Source organism: Ostrea edulis, chromosome 2 (assembly GCF_947568905.1).
Source record: "Ostrea edulis chromosome 2, xbOstEdul1.1, whole genome shotgun sequence".
In the NCBI taxonomy this organism is placed as follows: Eukaryota; Metazoa; Mollusca; class Bivalvia; order Ostreida; family Ostreidae; genus Ostrea; species Ostrea edulis.
Window position 1 is genome coordinate 34102886 of NC_079165.1, and position 16442 is coordinate 34119327.

General features: G+C 35.7%; 1 protein-coding gene across 2 annotated transcripts; it reads left to right on the top strand.

Moving 5' to 3' along the window:
- The first annotated feature begins 282 nt into the window (after positions 1 to 282).
- On the top strand, positions 283 to 12680 carry LOC125680922 (mucin-2-like). Of its 2 annotated transcripts, XM_048920730.2 has the most exons (13): positions 283 to 331; positions 472 to 510; positions 669 to 748; positions 897 to 965; positions 1251 to 1362; positions 1835 to 1926; positions 2050 to 2124; positions 2505 to 2610; positions 7710 to 8216; positions 11261 to 11381; positions 11524 to 11741; positions 12136 to 12259; positions 12459 to 12680. In XM_048920730.2, exons 1-13 carry the CDS (start codon positions 304 to 306, stop codon positions 12637 to 12639), a joined length of 1752 nt encoding a protein of 583 aa, XP_048776687.1. In that variant the 5' UTR covers positions 283 to 303; the 3' UTR covers positions 12640 to 12680. The 2 variants fall into 2 exon arrangements, with proteins under 2 accessions (XP_048776687.1, XP_048776688.1); XM_048920731.2 differs by lacking the exon at positions 283 to 331 and having other exon boundaries at positions 496 to 510; positions 669 to 752.
- Positions 12681 to 16442: the final 3762 nt, after the last annotated feature.

Genomic DNA, 16442 nt, shown 5'->3' on the forward strand with positions numbered 1-16442 from the left:
TTTCCAGCCTACACCTATTTTTAGAAATGAAATCCGCGACATGAGTACTATAGTTCAATGAGAACAATACTCATGTACATTGTGCACGACTTATATCTCTGTTTTATGCTTAATAATTTAAATGTTTCGAAACGTCAAAATCAAGTATTCCTAGAGCAAAATAATTTCAAAATCTTAAAGATATACACTCTATAGTTATATTAATAAATTAATGCTTTGCGATTTTCATTCGATAATTTCTTCTGTCGGCAACATTAAGGTCAACCCTTATCTCCTGCTTTCGTCTGTACAACCAAACCTACGATGACAGTTCATAATCTTGTGTGTCTTGGTTTGTACTTTTAGATTTATTACTTTACCATGCATCAAATTTTCAGGAATATTTTTAAACAAAATACCGGAATAATTTGGAGAAAATGATAATTTACTGACTGATTTGTAACCACTCAATTTAAAGAGTATCTTTTACAGTGCTGGTATTCATATCGACAGTTTACGGACTTTATAATGGTAAACATCTTTTTTTTCCATGTATGCACAAATAGCTCTCAAACAAAAACGATCGCTGCTAAGTATTCTTAATACCTATCCCATGGAAATGAAGTATCTTATTTTGAGAAATTATTTAAAAAGAAATTTCAGACTTTGACTTAATCGTTTCGAATTAGGCCGAATGTTGTGTTCCCACTGTCACGGACATACAAACAAACAACAGTGCCACAACTTCCAGCTTTGTGAGCCAGGAGAGGTAGGTACGTCATCCTTTCTTTTTCTAATATTTGCGTGTCCAATCCTTTCTCGGAACAAAGTATATGCCGAATCTTTCCGGAAAGAATTATCAAAGGATTACAAAGCATTCTTTTGCATAATAAAAAATAAACTTATAACTGTTACAGTTCTGTTTTATGACCACATATACCATAAACGGACAAGCACTATTGTACACCGGATGTATGCCTGATACGGTGAGCACTGTAGTTTCATAGTTTTAAATTGTTCTATAATTAATTGTTGAAATGCAACACTCCACGTATGACTGTGCATTGATTGCAGTTGCAATCCATCACATTGAGAGAAATAGAGCTGATCTGTGAATATTTAATAAATCATCCAAATATCATTTTCAAGTTGCTTAATTTTCATGGTATACTTACAATTTTGAATAAAAACGTTACTATTTTGGATCCTTGCTGAATACAGCGATGCCTGTGGTGAATTCTGAGACTATTAGATTGTCGTTTATTTCACAGGACTGTTCAACCCTTGGCTCTCAACAGATCGACCAGTCTGCGGACCTTCCCCCCGGAAGTGTCGTCATAGAACAGAAATGCTGCAGTAGAGATGGTTGTAACGGGTTACAGGGTAAGAGTCATAAAACATGCATTTCTTGCAGTGGACCCTTGATACAATATATACCCCAATTTGCTTTCATAAGCAAGACCTTTGCAGCGAGTGTTGGTTTGTGACTATGAATACGAGTTAAGCCAATAGTTGTATTTTTCAATAAAATCCAATAATATTAATGTTTTCGTCTATTTATAACAATTTGTATACAAATGAATACCGGATCTTTCACCGGCAATGGTGACGTATCTATATGAGTGAAAAATTCTCGAAAGGAACGTTAAACAATATACAATCAATTAATCTTACATAGCAAAGATATTGCAAGACACTTTTCAATAAATAAAAAAAAGTTAAAATGATTGGTTTTCATTTCGGGTCAAAAGGAAAGAGACACTTTGTATAAGAATAAATATAATCATATGAGTATGTGAAATGAACGCATAATAATAATTTGATTCATTGTAATACAGATCATTTCTATCGGTAGGTTTGAATAACAGAACAGCTTGCATGAGCTGTTCCGAGTACGAGAAATACCCAACTCAGTGCCAACACGCTGTCCTGTGCAATCCGCAGCAGGTAGGAAGGTTGGTTTCTACTCATTCTAATAGCTATATCACCAAACCTTACACATTCAATTAAAACACAGCATTGGCAGAGCATAGATACCCTAGTTTTATACGGAATATTGTCTACCTGCAGGAATGCATGTTCTACCAATTTCTCGACACCAACACCTACCAAAAAAGAATACACCTGAGCTGTGTCAACCAAGAGGTATAACAATCACTGTATCAGGAAGGGATACTTTGATAAAAATCATTCATGATTTATCGACACAAAAATTTTCTTTTTTATTCACACGTTACTTGATAAAATATTCATGAGCTTTGTTTCAGAAAAACAATGTAGGAATAGGGGTTAGCTTAAACAAAATTATCTCGGGCTCTATGCAGTTTACAGTAGGACTTTCAATACTTAAGATTGGAATTGTACTTGTAATTTCTCCCTCTTAACTAAATATGTAATTATTTTCATCATTTGATAATTTTTGGGTGCCAAATTTACGTTTTCATTTGTATTCATGTATAATCTTTTTTAGATAATTGAAAAGTGTAAGAGCGCGTAACAATTCTGTATAAACTACTCTTTCACAGGTCTGTGAGATTCTAAGGAGTCAGTCTACGCTGGTCTTTGGCAAACGAGATGAATTAGCAATGAAAAAACATTGTTGCAAAACAGATTATTGCAACGTATTTTGGGGTAGGTAAATTGCAATTTGTATGAAAAGGTGAAGATAACGATCAGTGATCAATCTCATAACCCCTGTAAGGAATAAAAAATTAAGAATTGGGTAAACATGGACCCTTGGATATACCAGAGGTGGGATCAAGTGCCTAGGAGGAGTAAGCATCCCCTGTCGACCGGTCACACCCGCCGTGAGCCCTATATCTTGATCAAGTAAATGGAGTCTTGATAAGTAAATGGAGTAATTCGTAGTTAAATCAGCGTGTAAAGAACGACCTATCAATTGGCAACACGTCAGATAGCATTTGACCCAACTACAGGTTGTATTGGCAAACTAGATCGTTATAACGACAACAGAATTTGCGATATGCTGACTTTAAACGAAATTGTTGAAACCCCTGTAACATCAATGTGTTCGTCAGTAGCTTAAAATACATGCTAAAAATACACTGAATATAATTTTACTTGGACATGTAATGTGTCGGTAAGTCAATTGAAATCATCAGCAGTTATCCCGTTACATGTGTCTACTGAAATACAAGACCAAACATGATCTGTAGGGAAACAGATCAATATCAGAATAGTGCTACTGCAGTAAAATAAATTAAGTATGACAACAATAGAAAAATATCAAATTAATCTCAGATATCAAACTGCATGTGTGTCTTGTAGAACATGATATAGATTCAAATTCCTGTTTATGAAATCGATATCGTTAAAAATTTCTCATGCTTTGTCTCGATGTGATTTGTCATTCCAGACACTTCCAAGTTAAGTCATCAACCCGGACACTTAAATTCCATATACTGTATACATGAATTACTAAAAAAAAATTCACGAAATCAAAAGGAAAATATTAATTTGCTTCAACATAAATATTTTACCTGGTTCCGATGGAGGTAGGTGTTGTGGTGTAAACCTGGAAACGATATTGCTGTCTCTCAAAACCATCACGTTATGATATACAAAATATACAATTTTTGTTATTTCTTAGGTTAATACGATGCTTTATCTACCCTTAATTAAAGTGCAATATTCACTAAACCCCCGAAGGGCGAGTATTGTACCCAATGGGATAGCTAAAGCATCGTATTGTCTGAGAAAATGTCAATAATTATTTTGCCATATGCTTGAATAATTCAAAACCTCGAACTGGCTACAAAGAATGCAAAATTGAGATGGGGCAAACACTGACCCCTGGACACACCAGAGGTGGGATAAGGTGCCTAGGAGGAGTAAGTATCCCCTGTTGACCAGTTATACCCACCGTGAGTACCATATCTTGATCAGGCAAACGAAAATAGTATGCAAAGAAAGCCTAATAATTGGTATGAAAACAAGTCAGTAAGCATTCGACGTAATGACAAGATGTATCATGCAAATTTTAGTCATTATAACGACCATGAATTTTGCGAAATGTTGATTGTAAACGACAATTTTGAAACCCCTGTAACATCAACTTATTTGTCAGTAGCCTGTTTCAGTTTAAATATTGATCATACGCAGAATATTATCTTGCGTATCAAATCAGTTGAAAGACATATACACTACCTGATTACTAAGAATACGTATATATTGTCAATGAGGAATCCCAGCATCTTTTTTATGTCTTCAGAATACTTGTGCGTAGAATCAGAGCTGTATATAAGAAAGTAAGTTTTTGAATGACTGATCTTTTGGGGTTTTATGGAAGAAGCTGGCTATGATGTTGGAATACTTAGTCCTTAATTTATCATAAGGAACGGTGGTGTAAAATGTTGGAAAGTTGTACGTTTTGATTTTGTTGACTCTGGAAAAATTTTGTGATCTTGAATTTACTAAAATGTCTTTGAAAGTTTTGGGTATCCACATTTGCATTATGCCCCTTCTCGCATATGCTGTGACACAATACATCCAAGTTTCTCCTTCACAGCAGATTATATTTCACCGAGTAGTAAAGATAGGAGCTTGGTAGAACATTTACTGAATCCTGTAATGTATCTCTGCAAGAGTTTTTGTGAAGTTTTGAAATCCAGTATAGGTATGGTAACTCATATTCATTCGCCATTGTGTTATTAAATGATTTTGAAGAAAAAAATTTAAAGGAAACTTGAAGCTAGTTTAAAATATAGTTGTATTAATAATCTTTACAAACAAAGACAATGTTGTCACAAGATTTGTCCGCTGGAACCAATATATATTCCTTATGCAACCTAATTCTTTCATCACTTCTGGTTTAGCAAACATAGAAGGTAAGATTTTAATATCCCTCTAACACTTTTAATCCATTCTGACAGAATGTCATTTCTTCCTTTTCATATTTAACCCATCGTCTGGCACAATCTTCGAAAGAATTCATAATAGAGATGAAGTTCTGTCACCAATTGAAAAATCGAGGTTCTTTGAATTTCAGACCGTTTAAAATGATTGACAGCAGGTCGCCATTTTCTACTATATCGATATCACCAGTAACAACATGTCTAGCTGGATTATAGTTGAGAGAAGATGAAGAAGACGGACATGTAGGTCGGAGGGTTTTGTATGAGATTATCAATACCTAGGCACTGTAAAGTTTGTAATTAAAGATTGGATGTAATATTTGTAGGAAATATAGGATGCGAACTTGAAATATGCTGGAATACAAGACTGAACTTTTTTTTATGACCAAGAATGTTACTTAAGATGACAGCATCTATTCCTTTGTTAGAAAATCTAAGTTTAAGGAACTGGCGGTGTGATTCGGAAGAATTATCATCCGTTACCCACGGTGGTTTGAAGAGCCTGTGATGGTCGAAATCCAATCAGCCAATCGAAAAGCCCGAAATTATTCGATCATTTAATAATCTGAGATATGTTAGAATGCGCCGTTGTTTTATCAACTTAACTATCATATATTTTCCATGGTTTTCTTCGTTTGTTGTATTATTCTAGACGCTTTCCATGTTGCATAATCAATTAAGGCACTACAAAACAAATGATATATGTACATACAAGTTCCAAATCCAAACCCAAATGTAGATCTGCGGATTGTGTCTCTGATAATGTCATTTGGTGACTTACAACATACGTTTTACCTCGTGGCGGCACAGGTAAGTGATATATACTGCACACCTGAGAACAATATCAAAGAATAATGTTATATATATGCAATAACTTTGTCATTGATATGCAATGTCATTTTGCCATGCTGAGCAAGATTTATTTATGATTTTAATTCAGATCACCTGTTCGGGGAGATTTGTAAGACATGTCTCTGACAATAAAAGTACTGAAGTAGTTAACATATACACATATATTAGTGTGATACTGACAATTAAATAAAGTAGTGTTGTAATTCATTACAACTCGGTCATAAGTCACCCTCACACAACTTCATAAGAAATGAGATGACTTCAGTTTCTCCATCGTCAACTTCTCATATTTGTGTAGGAATATTCCATTATCACCTGCATGTGGTGTTTGTCTCTTAACTGGTTCGATACGCAAGAACTTGTTCTGCCTATCAATTTTCAATTCGAGACAGGCTGACAAAAGAGTTGATGTTTCAGGAGTTTCAACAGTATTCTCTGAAGTCAACATTTTGCAAATTCTATAGTCGTTATAGGGATCTAATTTGCCCATGCAACCTATCACTGGGTCGATTTTTGTCTGACGTGTTTCAAACTAATTGTTGGAATGTTCTCTACATACTGATTTTGGCTACGAATTACTCCGTTTACCTGATCAGTATATAGGACTTACGGCGGATGTGACTGGTTAACGGGTAATATTTACAATTCCAAGGCACCGCATCCCACTTCTGGTATGTACAGGAGTTCGTGTTTTACCGCATCCCACTTCTGGTATGTACAGGAGTTCGTGTTTTACCGCATCCCACTTCTGGTATGTACAGGAGTTCGTGTTTTACCGCATCCCACTTCTGGTATGTACAGGAGTTCGTGTTTTACCGCATCCCACTTCTGGTATGTACAGGAGTTCGTGTTTTCCTTTCTCTGAATTTTGTAAGATTTATGAGATTGAACAAAGTTGGTTATCTTTACTGGTTCATTGATAATGAATCAAGATTATGATTCATTTTGATGTTATGAACAACATAGTAATGGTTGCCTTCTACCTAGCATTCGTGTTAATAGTCAATACATGTACATGATATCAACATGAAAAGACGAAGACAACGAACAGTGATCAATCTCGTAACGCCCACAAATAATACGAAATCAAGAGTTGGGCAAACACGGACCCCCGGATATAGCATAAGTGGGATCAGATGCCTAGGAAAAGTAAGCAACCCCTGTCGACCAGTCACACCCGCCGTGTGCCCTGTATCTTGATGAGGTAAAAGGTGTATTTTGTAGTCAAAATCAGTGTGTAAAGAACGACCTAACAATAAGTGTAAAACACGTCAGACAGTATTTAACCCAATGGCATCTCATTTTCCATGACTTAATTTGGAATCAAGGTAATGACAATATGTCATACACATGAACCGTTAGGTCATGGACAATAGCATGCAAGAGTTTGAAGTTACTCCAAGCAAGGGAATTAAAGCTATATCCGAGACATGGTTTCAAAATTGCCAAGTGACATTGATTTTGGTGACATGAACTTAATTTTAAGTCATGATACACCCAAGAGTCATGGGCAATGAGTTTTGAAGTCACTCGAAGCAAAAAAAAAAAGCAAAGTTATAGCCTAGTCATGATTTCAAAATACTATCGCCGGTGACTTGATCTTGATCAGAAAGTGCCTTAAAAGGCTATGAGGAACACAAAACTAATCCAATCATCCGATCATTAAGGTCACATTCTGAGGCCATCCCAAACATGGTGGAAAGTGAATAATCAAGACACAAATTGCAACAGTCTGTCGAACTGATAAACCAATTTGTAACCAATTCATGGATGTGATGTGCCACTTTCTTGTTTCAGCTTGTTTTGATACAAATGATTTAACGATCAACATGATTATTGTAAAGCAACCATAACTTTATTCAGTGTATGTCAGATTCTAAGAAATTCTACATGTGATTGGTATATATATCGTCATAGTTTCGTTTCAAGAGCAGTCCATAATTGATGTCTTAGTTATCCTATCAAAGATTGATAAAATTGTCATGCTTAGTATTATACTTGAAGATCAGACGTCTTCATTCCCTACAAATGCTCACACAACCCGACAGACAACACCATCCACCACGACAGCAGCAACCACAACGACAAAAACACCGTCATCAACGACACAGAAAACGACAACTTCGTCACAAACTTTCGTTACACTTCCCACTACCGCAACAACAACAAGAATTCATTTTATCCCCATAACAAATCCCAAAACAACACAAAAACCCGCACCTTCGAAAACTTTGGTTACTCTAACTAATCCTCCCGGATCAACGTATGTGCAGCATACTCCTACCCTTCCAAACACACAAACTACAACACAAGTTCCACAGGTTACAACTTTCATGGGCACAACTTCTACTCAACATATACCTACATTAAACCATGCAGCAAATACACCACCATCACGTGTCTCGACCCAACGCACTCCTACGGCTATCACAACACAACCGACAACTGCGACCACAACTTCGACTACTACTACAACATTACCAACAACATCCACGGAGCCCCCAGCTAACAGCAAGTACATCTCTATTGTTGAAGAGTAAATTCGTTATCGATCAATCTTCCCCTGTCCATCGAAACTCAATAGAATGTCACTGTATTGAATAATGATACACATCTTTCAAAATGTTTTCTTTAGAAAATTTAAAGCCATGCGATGTCATAGTGACATATGCAGGTTCAAATTCATTTAGAAATATTGCCCTGGAACCAGGATTGGCTCCACAATGGGGTCTTAGATTTTCAAAATGATAGAACAAATGTAATTCTTGATATCATTCAAGTTAACAATTTATCAAATTAAAAAAGACAGTGGGTCCTCGGGTCTACTTGAACTTTCACTGAGTCCACGGGCAAAGCTATTTGAAGTTCCCTTTGCATAGCGTTTTGGCTACGATCATGAGTATCCATGTGGAACATACTAGTAGAATGTCACATTGTTGTTTTGGTCTCGGTTCAGGTATCAGCGCAAGTTGGAAGTATCGGCACAAGGCTGGAGGGCGAAGATCCGATACCTCTTTAGACTGATAACAAGGCCGAGGTCAAAACAATGGCGTACTTTTAATAATATGCCTAAACTTATAAACTAATATAAGTAGTATTGTTGATGTACAATGAATTCAACAGTGATTATATGCGAAATCTTTATTTTTCTTTAGAGACGGAAATAAAACTGTTTTCCATATTCTATATTCCATTTCTGTCTCCGCTTAGATAAGGTTCCCGACAAATAGGAATTGTATTCATCAATTCTTCATTCCTCCATTCTTCTTCAGGGACCGGTCAATATTTATTGGGGGTTGGGACCGGTCAATATTTATTTGGGGTTGGGGGGACCGGTGCATTCCATATTTCCATTTTTAAAAATCCCTATGTCCTATCTTCTAAAAATACAAAATAAAACTTGCTATCCTATATCAAATGTGTAATTAAAAAGTGTTTGTCCTATCTAATAAATAAATGAATTATCATTCTAAAAATCTCTGGAGGTCTTCAAAATTACCACTTAAAATTTGTCTATTCATTTATATCAGCTGAGGGATTCAAGCTCTTGAGAAACTTTTGTTTACTTTGTCATGTTTGTTTGGTAATTTGTTTAGTGAAGTTACAAATCTCATTATTTTCATCTCATTTTTTCGTTTTGTTAAGTTGTTGTTTAAGGTATTTTTCACATCTCAGTATTCTCTATGAAAGGTGAAGATAAGGAACAGTGATCAATCTCATAACTCCCATAAGCAATACAAAATAGAGAGTTGGGCAAACACGGACCCCTGGATATACCAAAGGTGGAATCAGGTGCCTAGGAGGAGTAAGCAACCCCTGTCGATCGGTCACACCCTTGGTTGGCGACAGATTAGGCGATCGCGAGTTCAATTTAAATTTTAGTAATTAAAAGACTAAGGTTAAAATTGTGGCAGCACTTTTGGAAAATTTAGTATGCCGTATCAAAGCAATCTTTGGTAATATTTAATTGTATTATTACAATGAAATGAGATAATAAGCTTGAGTGCAATACAATCCCTTAATAGTTCTACCTCGAAGAAGTGGGTCCTCTCCTCTCCCTAAGGTAATTCGTGTATTCAATTAAGCATTGTTGTCAGGGCCAGCTTACGGACCCGTGCTTTACCGAATGACGAAGATATGGGTCTGTCCGTCCATCATATGAAATATCGAATTAATAAGAGAAATACAATTTGAGCTTCAGTCATGAAAGTATCCACGACTTAGATGGTGATCCGAATATCATTTAAGTCAAAGTTGAAGGTCACCAGATCATGCGTTATTAAGAATAATTTCCGGATGATGTCTCAAATTGATGTCTGAGGGTCGACAAAAAATGAAAATGCATTTCCTTTTATTGTGCAGTTTTTCTGTAGTATATGTTATTATGATAAGATTAAACATTACATACCATTGTATCCAGATGACCTTATGAGATTATTTATCATTACCGAAACAGTGAATCTCCAGGTTTCATTAGTTTATATTCCATACAGTGTATGTTGACTTGTTTGCTGCATAATGAAAATTTTAGGCTGAAATGATTGTAAAAATAAAAAACAAATTTGTATCCAGTAATAACAAAGATAATGTATGAAAAACATTTGATATAAACTTCAGTATCAACTGTTAACTGTCTTCCAAGAAGTTGGAGACATCAGCCATGAGTGTCGCTCGTAATCTCTGGCTTCCCCTGAAAAGTATCTGTAAATAAACCAGAACCTCTTTTCTTTTTCCAGCTGAAACAGAATCCTGAAGTCAGCTTTTCACACATGCAACGCGAGTTACCGTACCTTGCTGGGGATCATAGTTCGTTAATTTTCAAATGAGGAGTCTCCATGACTCAAGAATGACCCTGGTATATAGGTCATTGTAACCGGTTAATACATGGCAAGAAATCTGTAATAGCTTTCGAGGAGATTGTTTAATGATAAAGATGCCCTTGAAGAAATTAAATTACTTGAGGATGAACTCTTTTGTTTTAGGGGTCAAAGGTGAAGGTAAATAGAACACATGTGGTAAGAAATGGTTTTGGGATGTCTCGACTTTAAGAACGAAACATCATGAATAGTTTCCATGCCCGACGGAAGATCTGCATTGTGTTTTAGATGAAAATAGCCTGGTCATTGTGTGTTTATGATAAAAAAAATATTGTGGAATTCTTAAATACTATCTAGCAGTGAATTTTCTGTTTGTGAGATCAAATGGTTAAAGATCACTATAACAAACTCACAAAGGATGATAAATTACATCTGGATGATATCTTTAATATTGTGATTCAGTCATGAAACAAGTTCGTCGTAAACCTACAACCTGGACCACTCGCAAACTGATTGTTCAACATATCCAGATCTTCTTATTTTTCTACTTTAAATTATATTACAAAAACAAAACATGTTCTATATTTCCTTTTGATGTTTTCTTTCCTGCTTATTGATGTTGATCATGGTCAGTGAATAATAGTAAAAATCGTTTTTCAAGTTTTTCCAGTTGTTGAAAAGTCAAATTTGTGTATGCAAGCATGACTTTTTCATCTATTTTCCTTCTTCTCCATGTAGGATGTTATAGCAGCAACAAAGATTCAAACATTCAGACTGTCATTGGTTGCCCGGATGAGGCGCCATATTGTTTAAACAACTTAACAAATTACGCCAGTGGAAAAATTGAAGTCTCCAAAGGGTATATAGTGTATTAAAGGAAAAATGTGTTTTGATAACGATCTAAATATTGTTTCTTTAAAAATTGGAAATTCCTATTTGTATCGTCTTAAACATTCAAAGCCTTTTCCTATATTAGTATAACAATTTTCTTTTTCGTGTAGCTGTGCCACCGCCTCCCAGTGCTACTGGATACCGCGGGATGATTCCTCCGTCTACTGTGATATATATAGCTCCGCCCACACGTACTTCGCCGACTTCATGTGTTCCTCCTGCTGTACTGGAGAATTGTGTAATCAGGACACCGTTGCCTCTCCGAACACACCCTTCAACCCAACCGTGATTCCACCCAACCCAATAACCCATTCTCCTCTAAAATCCAGTAAATTTGTTTTTTTATTTCTTCGCTTATCGACATCAAGAACACCACATAAAAAAAGCTTTCCTTTTCAATAGATCTGGATATTACGTACACAGTGTCGAGAGGGACGTTAAACAATCAATCTTATTAAAATTAATTTTAATTAGATTGGTTAAACACTATACAATCAATCACCGTGTCGTAAGGCGGAGTAATGACTTCATACACAAAAAGGCATTCTTTATTGCGTTGCTGTATTTCCCATAAGTAAGGAATGTTTTTTCATTGAGAAGATAAAGGTTTTTAATTATCTTTTCGGATTAATTGTGATCTGTGATTATCGTATAAGATATTATATAAGAAATTAACTCCATTTTGAAATTCATTCCCTTTCATTGAGTGTTCTTTTTCTCAGCGGAGTGTTATACTTGTGATGACTGCCATGACGCTGGAACCTTGTCAACTTGTTCCGGAAATACTCCCTATTGCTTGAATCACTACAGCAGCTCTCAGTGGGGCGTGACGCACATCACGAAAAGGCCAGTACAGTTAATATATAGTAAAGAGACATTAGAACTCTGAAAAATACACAGCTTTGGAATATATACATGCATAGTATAAGCTTTTTAATCTTTGTTTACTTTGAAAATACATCCTATTGCACTATTGTCAAGTAAACATACTAGCAAAACGCTTTTGATAAACGTTGACTATATGAACGTTTGCTTTTACCAGCAGGTGTGGCGCTAAACAAGAATGCCACAGTCAGTATTACGAGGGCACCCGGAATAATTTGCTGTGTTCCGTCTTTGATGAGAACATCCATGACAACATGCGGCTGGAATGTGTTTTTTGTTGTACCGCTTCCAACTGTAATGAACACGCTAGACCGCCACAAAGTACCCTGTACAAAGAATAAACTAACATGTACAGTGTCCATCAATAAACAGGAATAATTTGTGTGCTTTGTTTTGTGATTTTAGAAATGAAATGCAAGCAAAATATAACAACTTTTAAAACTGCAATTGGGATATGAAGTGGGACTATCACGTTATCAAATCTATGTAACCCGAATGGTTGGTTATTACTTATACAATTTTTTGTTGTTGGTATATCCATTTGAGACGAACATACATGTATCATTTTAAAATAATGACAATACACCCCGGTACACCATAACTATCGTTTTTATCTTATAGAATCTCCTACATCAAACTGGACCACAAATACATACATTAATGCATATGTTTTCAACATTCATTAACAATAGTTATTATCATTTTAATAATTTAGTAAGTCTAAGGATTAGATGAATTTGTTATTCATGTCTTGTGTTTACATGACAGTGATTTCAGAAACGGCATGACACGTCGGTTAACAACGCTCTCTTGAATGCACGTGTGTCTAAAGACCATGTGATTTTGTTTTCGATGACATTCCACTGATGCATTCAACATGTAAACAAAGATTTGAATTGAAGATATTTTGTTGGATATGTAAGGCGAAGATAACGAACAAGTGATCAATCTCAAAACTCCTAAGCAATACAAAATGAAGAGTTGGGCAAACACGGACTCCTGGATATACCAGAAGTGGGATATGGTGCCTAGTGTAGCATCAACTGTCGACCGGTCACACCAGCCGTAGGCCCTATACATTTTTATCAGGTAAACGGAGTTATTCGTAATCAAAATCAGTCTGCTAAGAACGGCCTAACAATCGGTATGAAACACGTCAGACAGAATTTGACCCAATGACAGGTATTGGCAAACTAGATCGTTATAACGACTATAGAATGTGCGAAATTCTGACAAGGAACAGTCTCGTTTAAAGTCAGCATTTCGCTCACAGCGGGTATGACCGGTCGACAGGGGATGCTGATATCCAGGGGTACATGTTTGCCTAACTCTTTATTTTGTATTGTTATTGGAGTTATGAGATTAGTCACTGTTCGTTATCTTCATCTATTAGCAACATTCCTTTTCATTCATATGTCAATTCGATATATCCCTGTGAACTCGAAATATAAGACACCACAAGATCCTCCACATCTGCTTCGTACTTGTATATCTTATTGAAAATAAATATTAACGGCAAACTAACAACTCCACCTTGTGACAAACGGGATGATTTCAGCTTCTCCAGCGTCAACTTCCCATATATATGTAGCAATATTCCATTATTACCTGCATATGGTGTTTATATCTCTCAACTGCAACGAGGCAGGCTACTGACAAACAAGTTGATGTTACAGAGGTTTCAACAGTCTCGTTTAAAGTCAGCATTTCGCACATTCTATGGTCGTTATAACGATCTGGTTTGCCAATACAACCTATCATTGGGTCAAAAGCTGTTTGAAGTATTTCATACCGATTGTTAGGCCGTTCTTGGCACGCTGATTTGATTACGGATTACTCTATATACTTGATCAAGATAAAGAGCTCACTGCGGGTGTGACCGGTCGACAGGGATGCCTACTCCTCCTAGGCACCTGATCCCACCTCTGGTATATCCAGGGGTCCGTATTTTCCAAACTCTATTTTGTATTCCTTTTAAGAGTTATAAGATTGATCACTATTCGTTATCTTCGCCTTTCACAAAGATTGTCCACTTCTAAAACCTATGATGATTACTAGCACTGATGGTTATATCATTAGTGTTAATGGACCATTTTTCGCAGATGCACACATTTTGAAAAATAACCAACTTTGACCTCCAAGTAGCTAGATTACAGGAGCACGCCACCACTCCCAGTCAGCTTTAAGTATATATATCATTAAATGTAGCTATATGACAGGGAAGCTTTAAGTATATCATTGTGTGTAGCTATAGGACATGAAAGATTTAAGTATATCATTGTGTGTAGCTATAGGACAGGGAAGCTTTAAGTATATCATTGTGTGTAGCTATAGGACAGGGAAGCTTTAAGTATGTCATTAAATGTAGCTATAGGACAGGAAAGCTTTAAGTATATCATTGTGTGTAGCTATAGGACAGGAGAAGCTTTAAGTATATCATTGTGTGTAGCTATATGACAGGGAAGCTTTAAGTATATCATTGTGGGTAGCTATAGGACAGGAAATCTTTAGGTATATCTTTGTTTTAGCTATAGGACAGGAAAGCTTTAAGTATATCATTGTGTGTAGCTATAGCACAGGAAAGCTTCAAGTATATCATTGTGTGTAGCTATAGGACAGGGAAGCTTTAAGTATATCATTGTGTGTAGCTATAGGACAGGGAAGCTTTAAGTATGTCATTAAATGTAGCTATAGGACAGGAAAGCTTTAAGTATATCATTGTGTGTAGCTATAGGACAGGGAAGATTTAAGTATATCATTGTGTGTAGCTATAGGACAGGAAAGCTTTAAGTATATCTTTGTTTTAGCTGTAGGACAGAGAAGCTTTAAGTATATCATTGTGTGTAGCTATAGGACAGGGAAGCTTTAAGTATATCATTGTGGGTAGCTATAGGACAGGAAATCTTTAGGTATATCTTTGTTTTAGCTATAGGACAGTAAAGCTTTAAGTATACCATTGTGTGTAGCTATAGGACAGGAAAGCTTTAAGTATATCATTGTGTGTAGCTATAGGACAGGGAAGCTTTAAGTGTATCGTTGTGTGTAGCTATAGGACAGAGAAGCTTTAAATATATTATTGTGTGTAGTTATAGGACAGAGAGGCTTCGTAGATAGTATGATGTTTAGTTCTATGACAAACTTCATGAATATTTTTATATGAAGGTACATGTACATGATAGAAAAGCTTCGTGGATATCATGGTGTATAGCTATATGACCTTCACGAATACGCTATAAAAGATACACAAGAAGACCAAAATGTCTCGTGTATTGTGTTTGAATAATTAAAAAAAAGTCGACTGTGTTTTAAGCTAGGCTGGGTTGTGAATTAGATGACGAAATGTCTCCTAAATGTCCCATTCATACTTATTGAACCTCAGAAATTTTATCAAGTTGCTATTTTGAAAATGACAGTCTTGCAGATAAAGTACATTACGCAATATGACAACTGTTCCTTTAGCGTTCCATTTCCTTTCAGTCACGCTATAAATAGCTCCTGGAGTGGTGCCCTGAGATAATGTGTTTAGCACTTGGCTATTACGTACATTCAGTACAAATAGTGCTAGATAATACAAGAGAGAAAAAATCAATGACTATTGAAAATTAAATATAAAATTTACCAAGGCATACAGAATGAAAGCCATTTGGTCGACTGTTATATACCCAAATATTGCAAATTTGTTCGTCTCCAATGAAAGATTACTTTCCTTATTTAAAGGGACTGCTTCACGATTTTTGAACAAAATATTTTTTATTTTTTATGTGAAACATTAAGAATATACCTCATTTAATGTTGACAGCCAACATTCTGACCTTCTGAATGCAAAAATAAAAGCAATATTTTAGCCTTAAATCTGTGTTATGTAAACAAAGACTCGAGTCTTTTCATGTATACAAACACACCAGTGAAATGTTAATTTTGTAACATAAAGCATCTAAATTTTGCACAGTCACAAATTTTAACTTTTAGATGACACATTTTACCTGAAGAATGCTTGAACTGTGAAAGATATAATAAACTTAGATCGATAACCCTTTCTTTTGAAAATTTCGTAAACAAAAACATACCGCAATCTTTGTTTACAAAACAAAAAAATGAACTCTCTAAAATGAGCTTCTGTGATAATGTATAACCTTAATTTTTG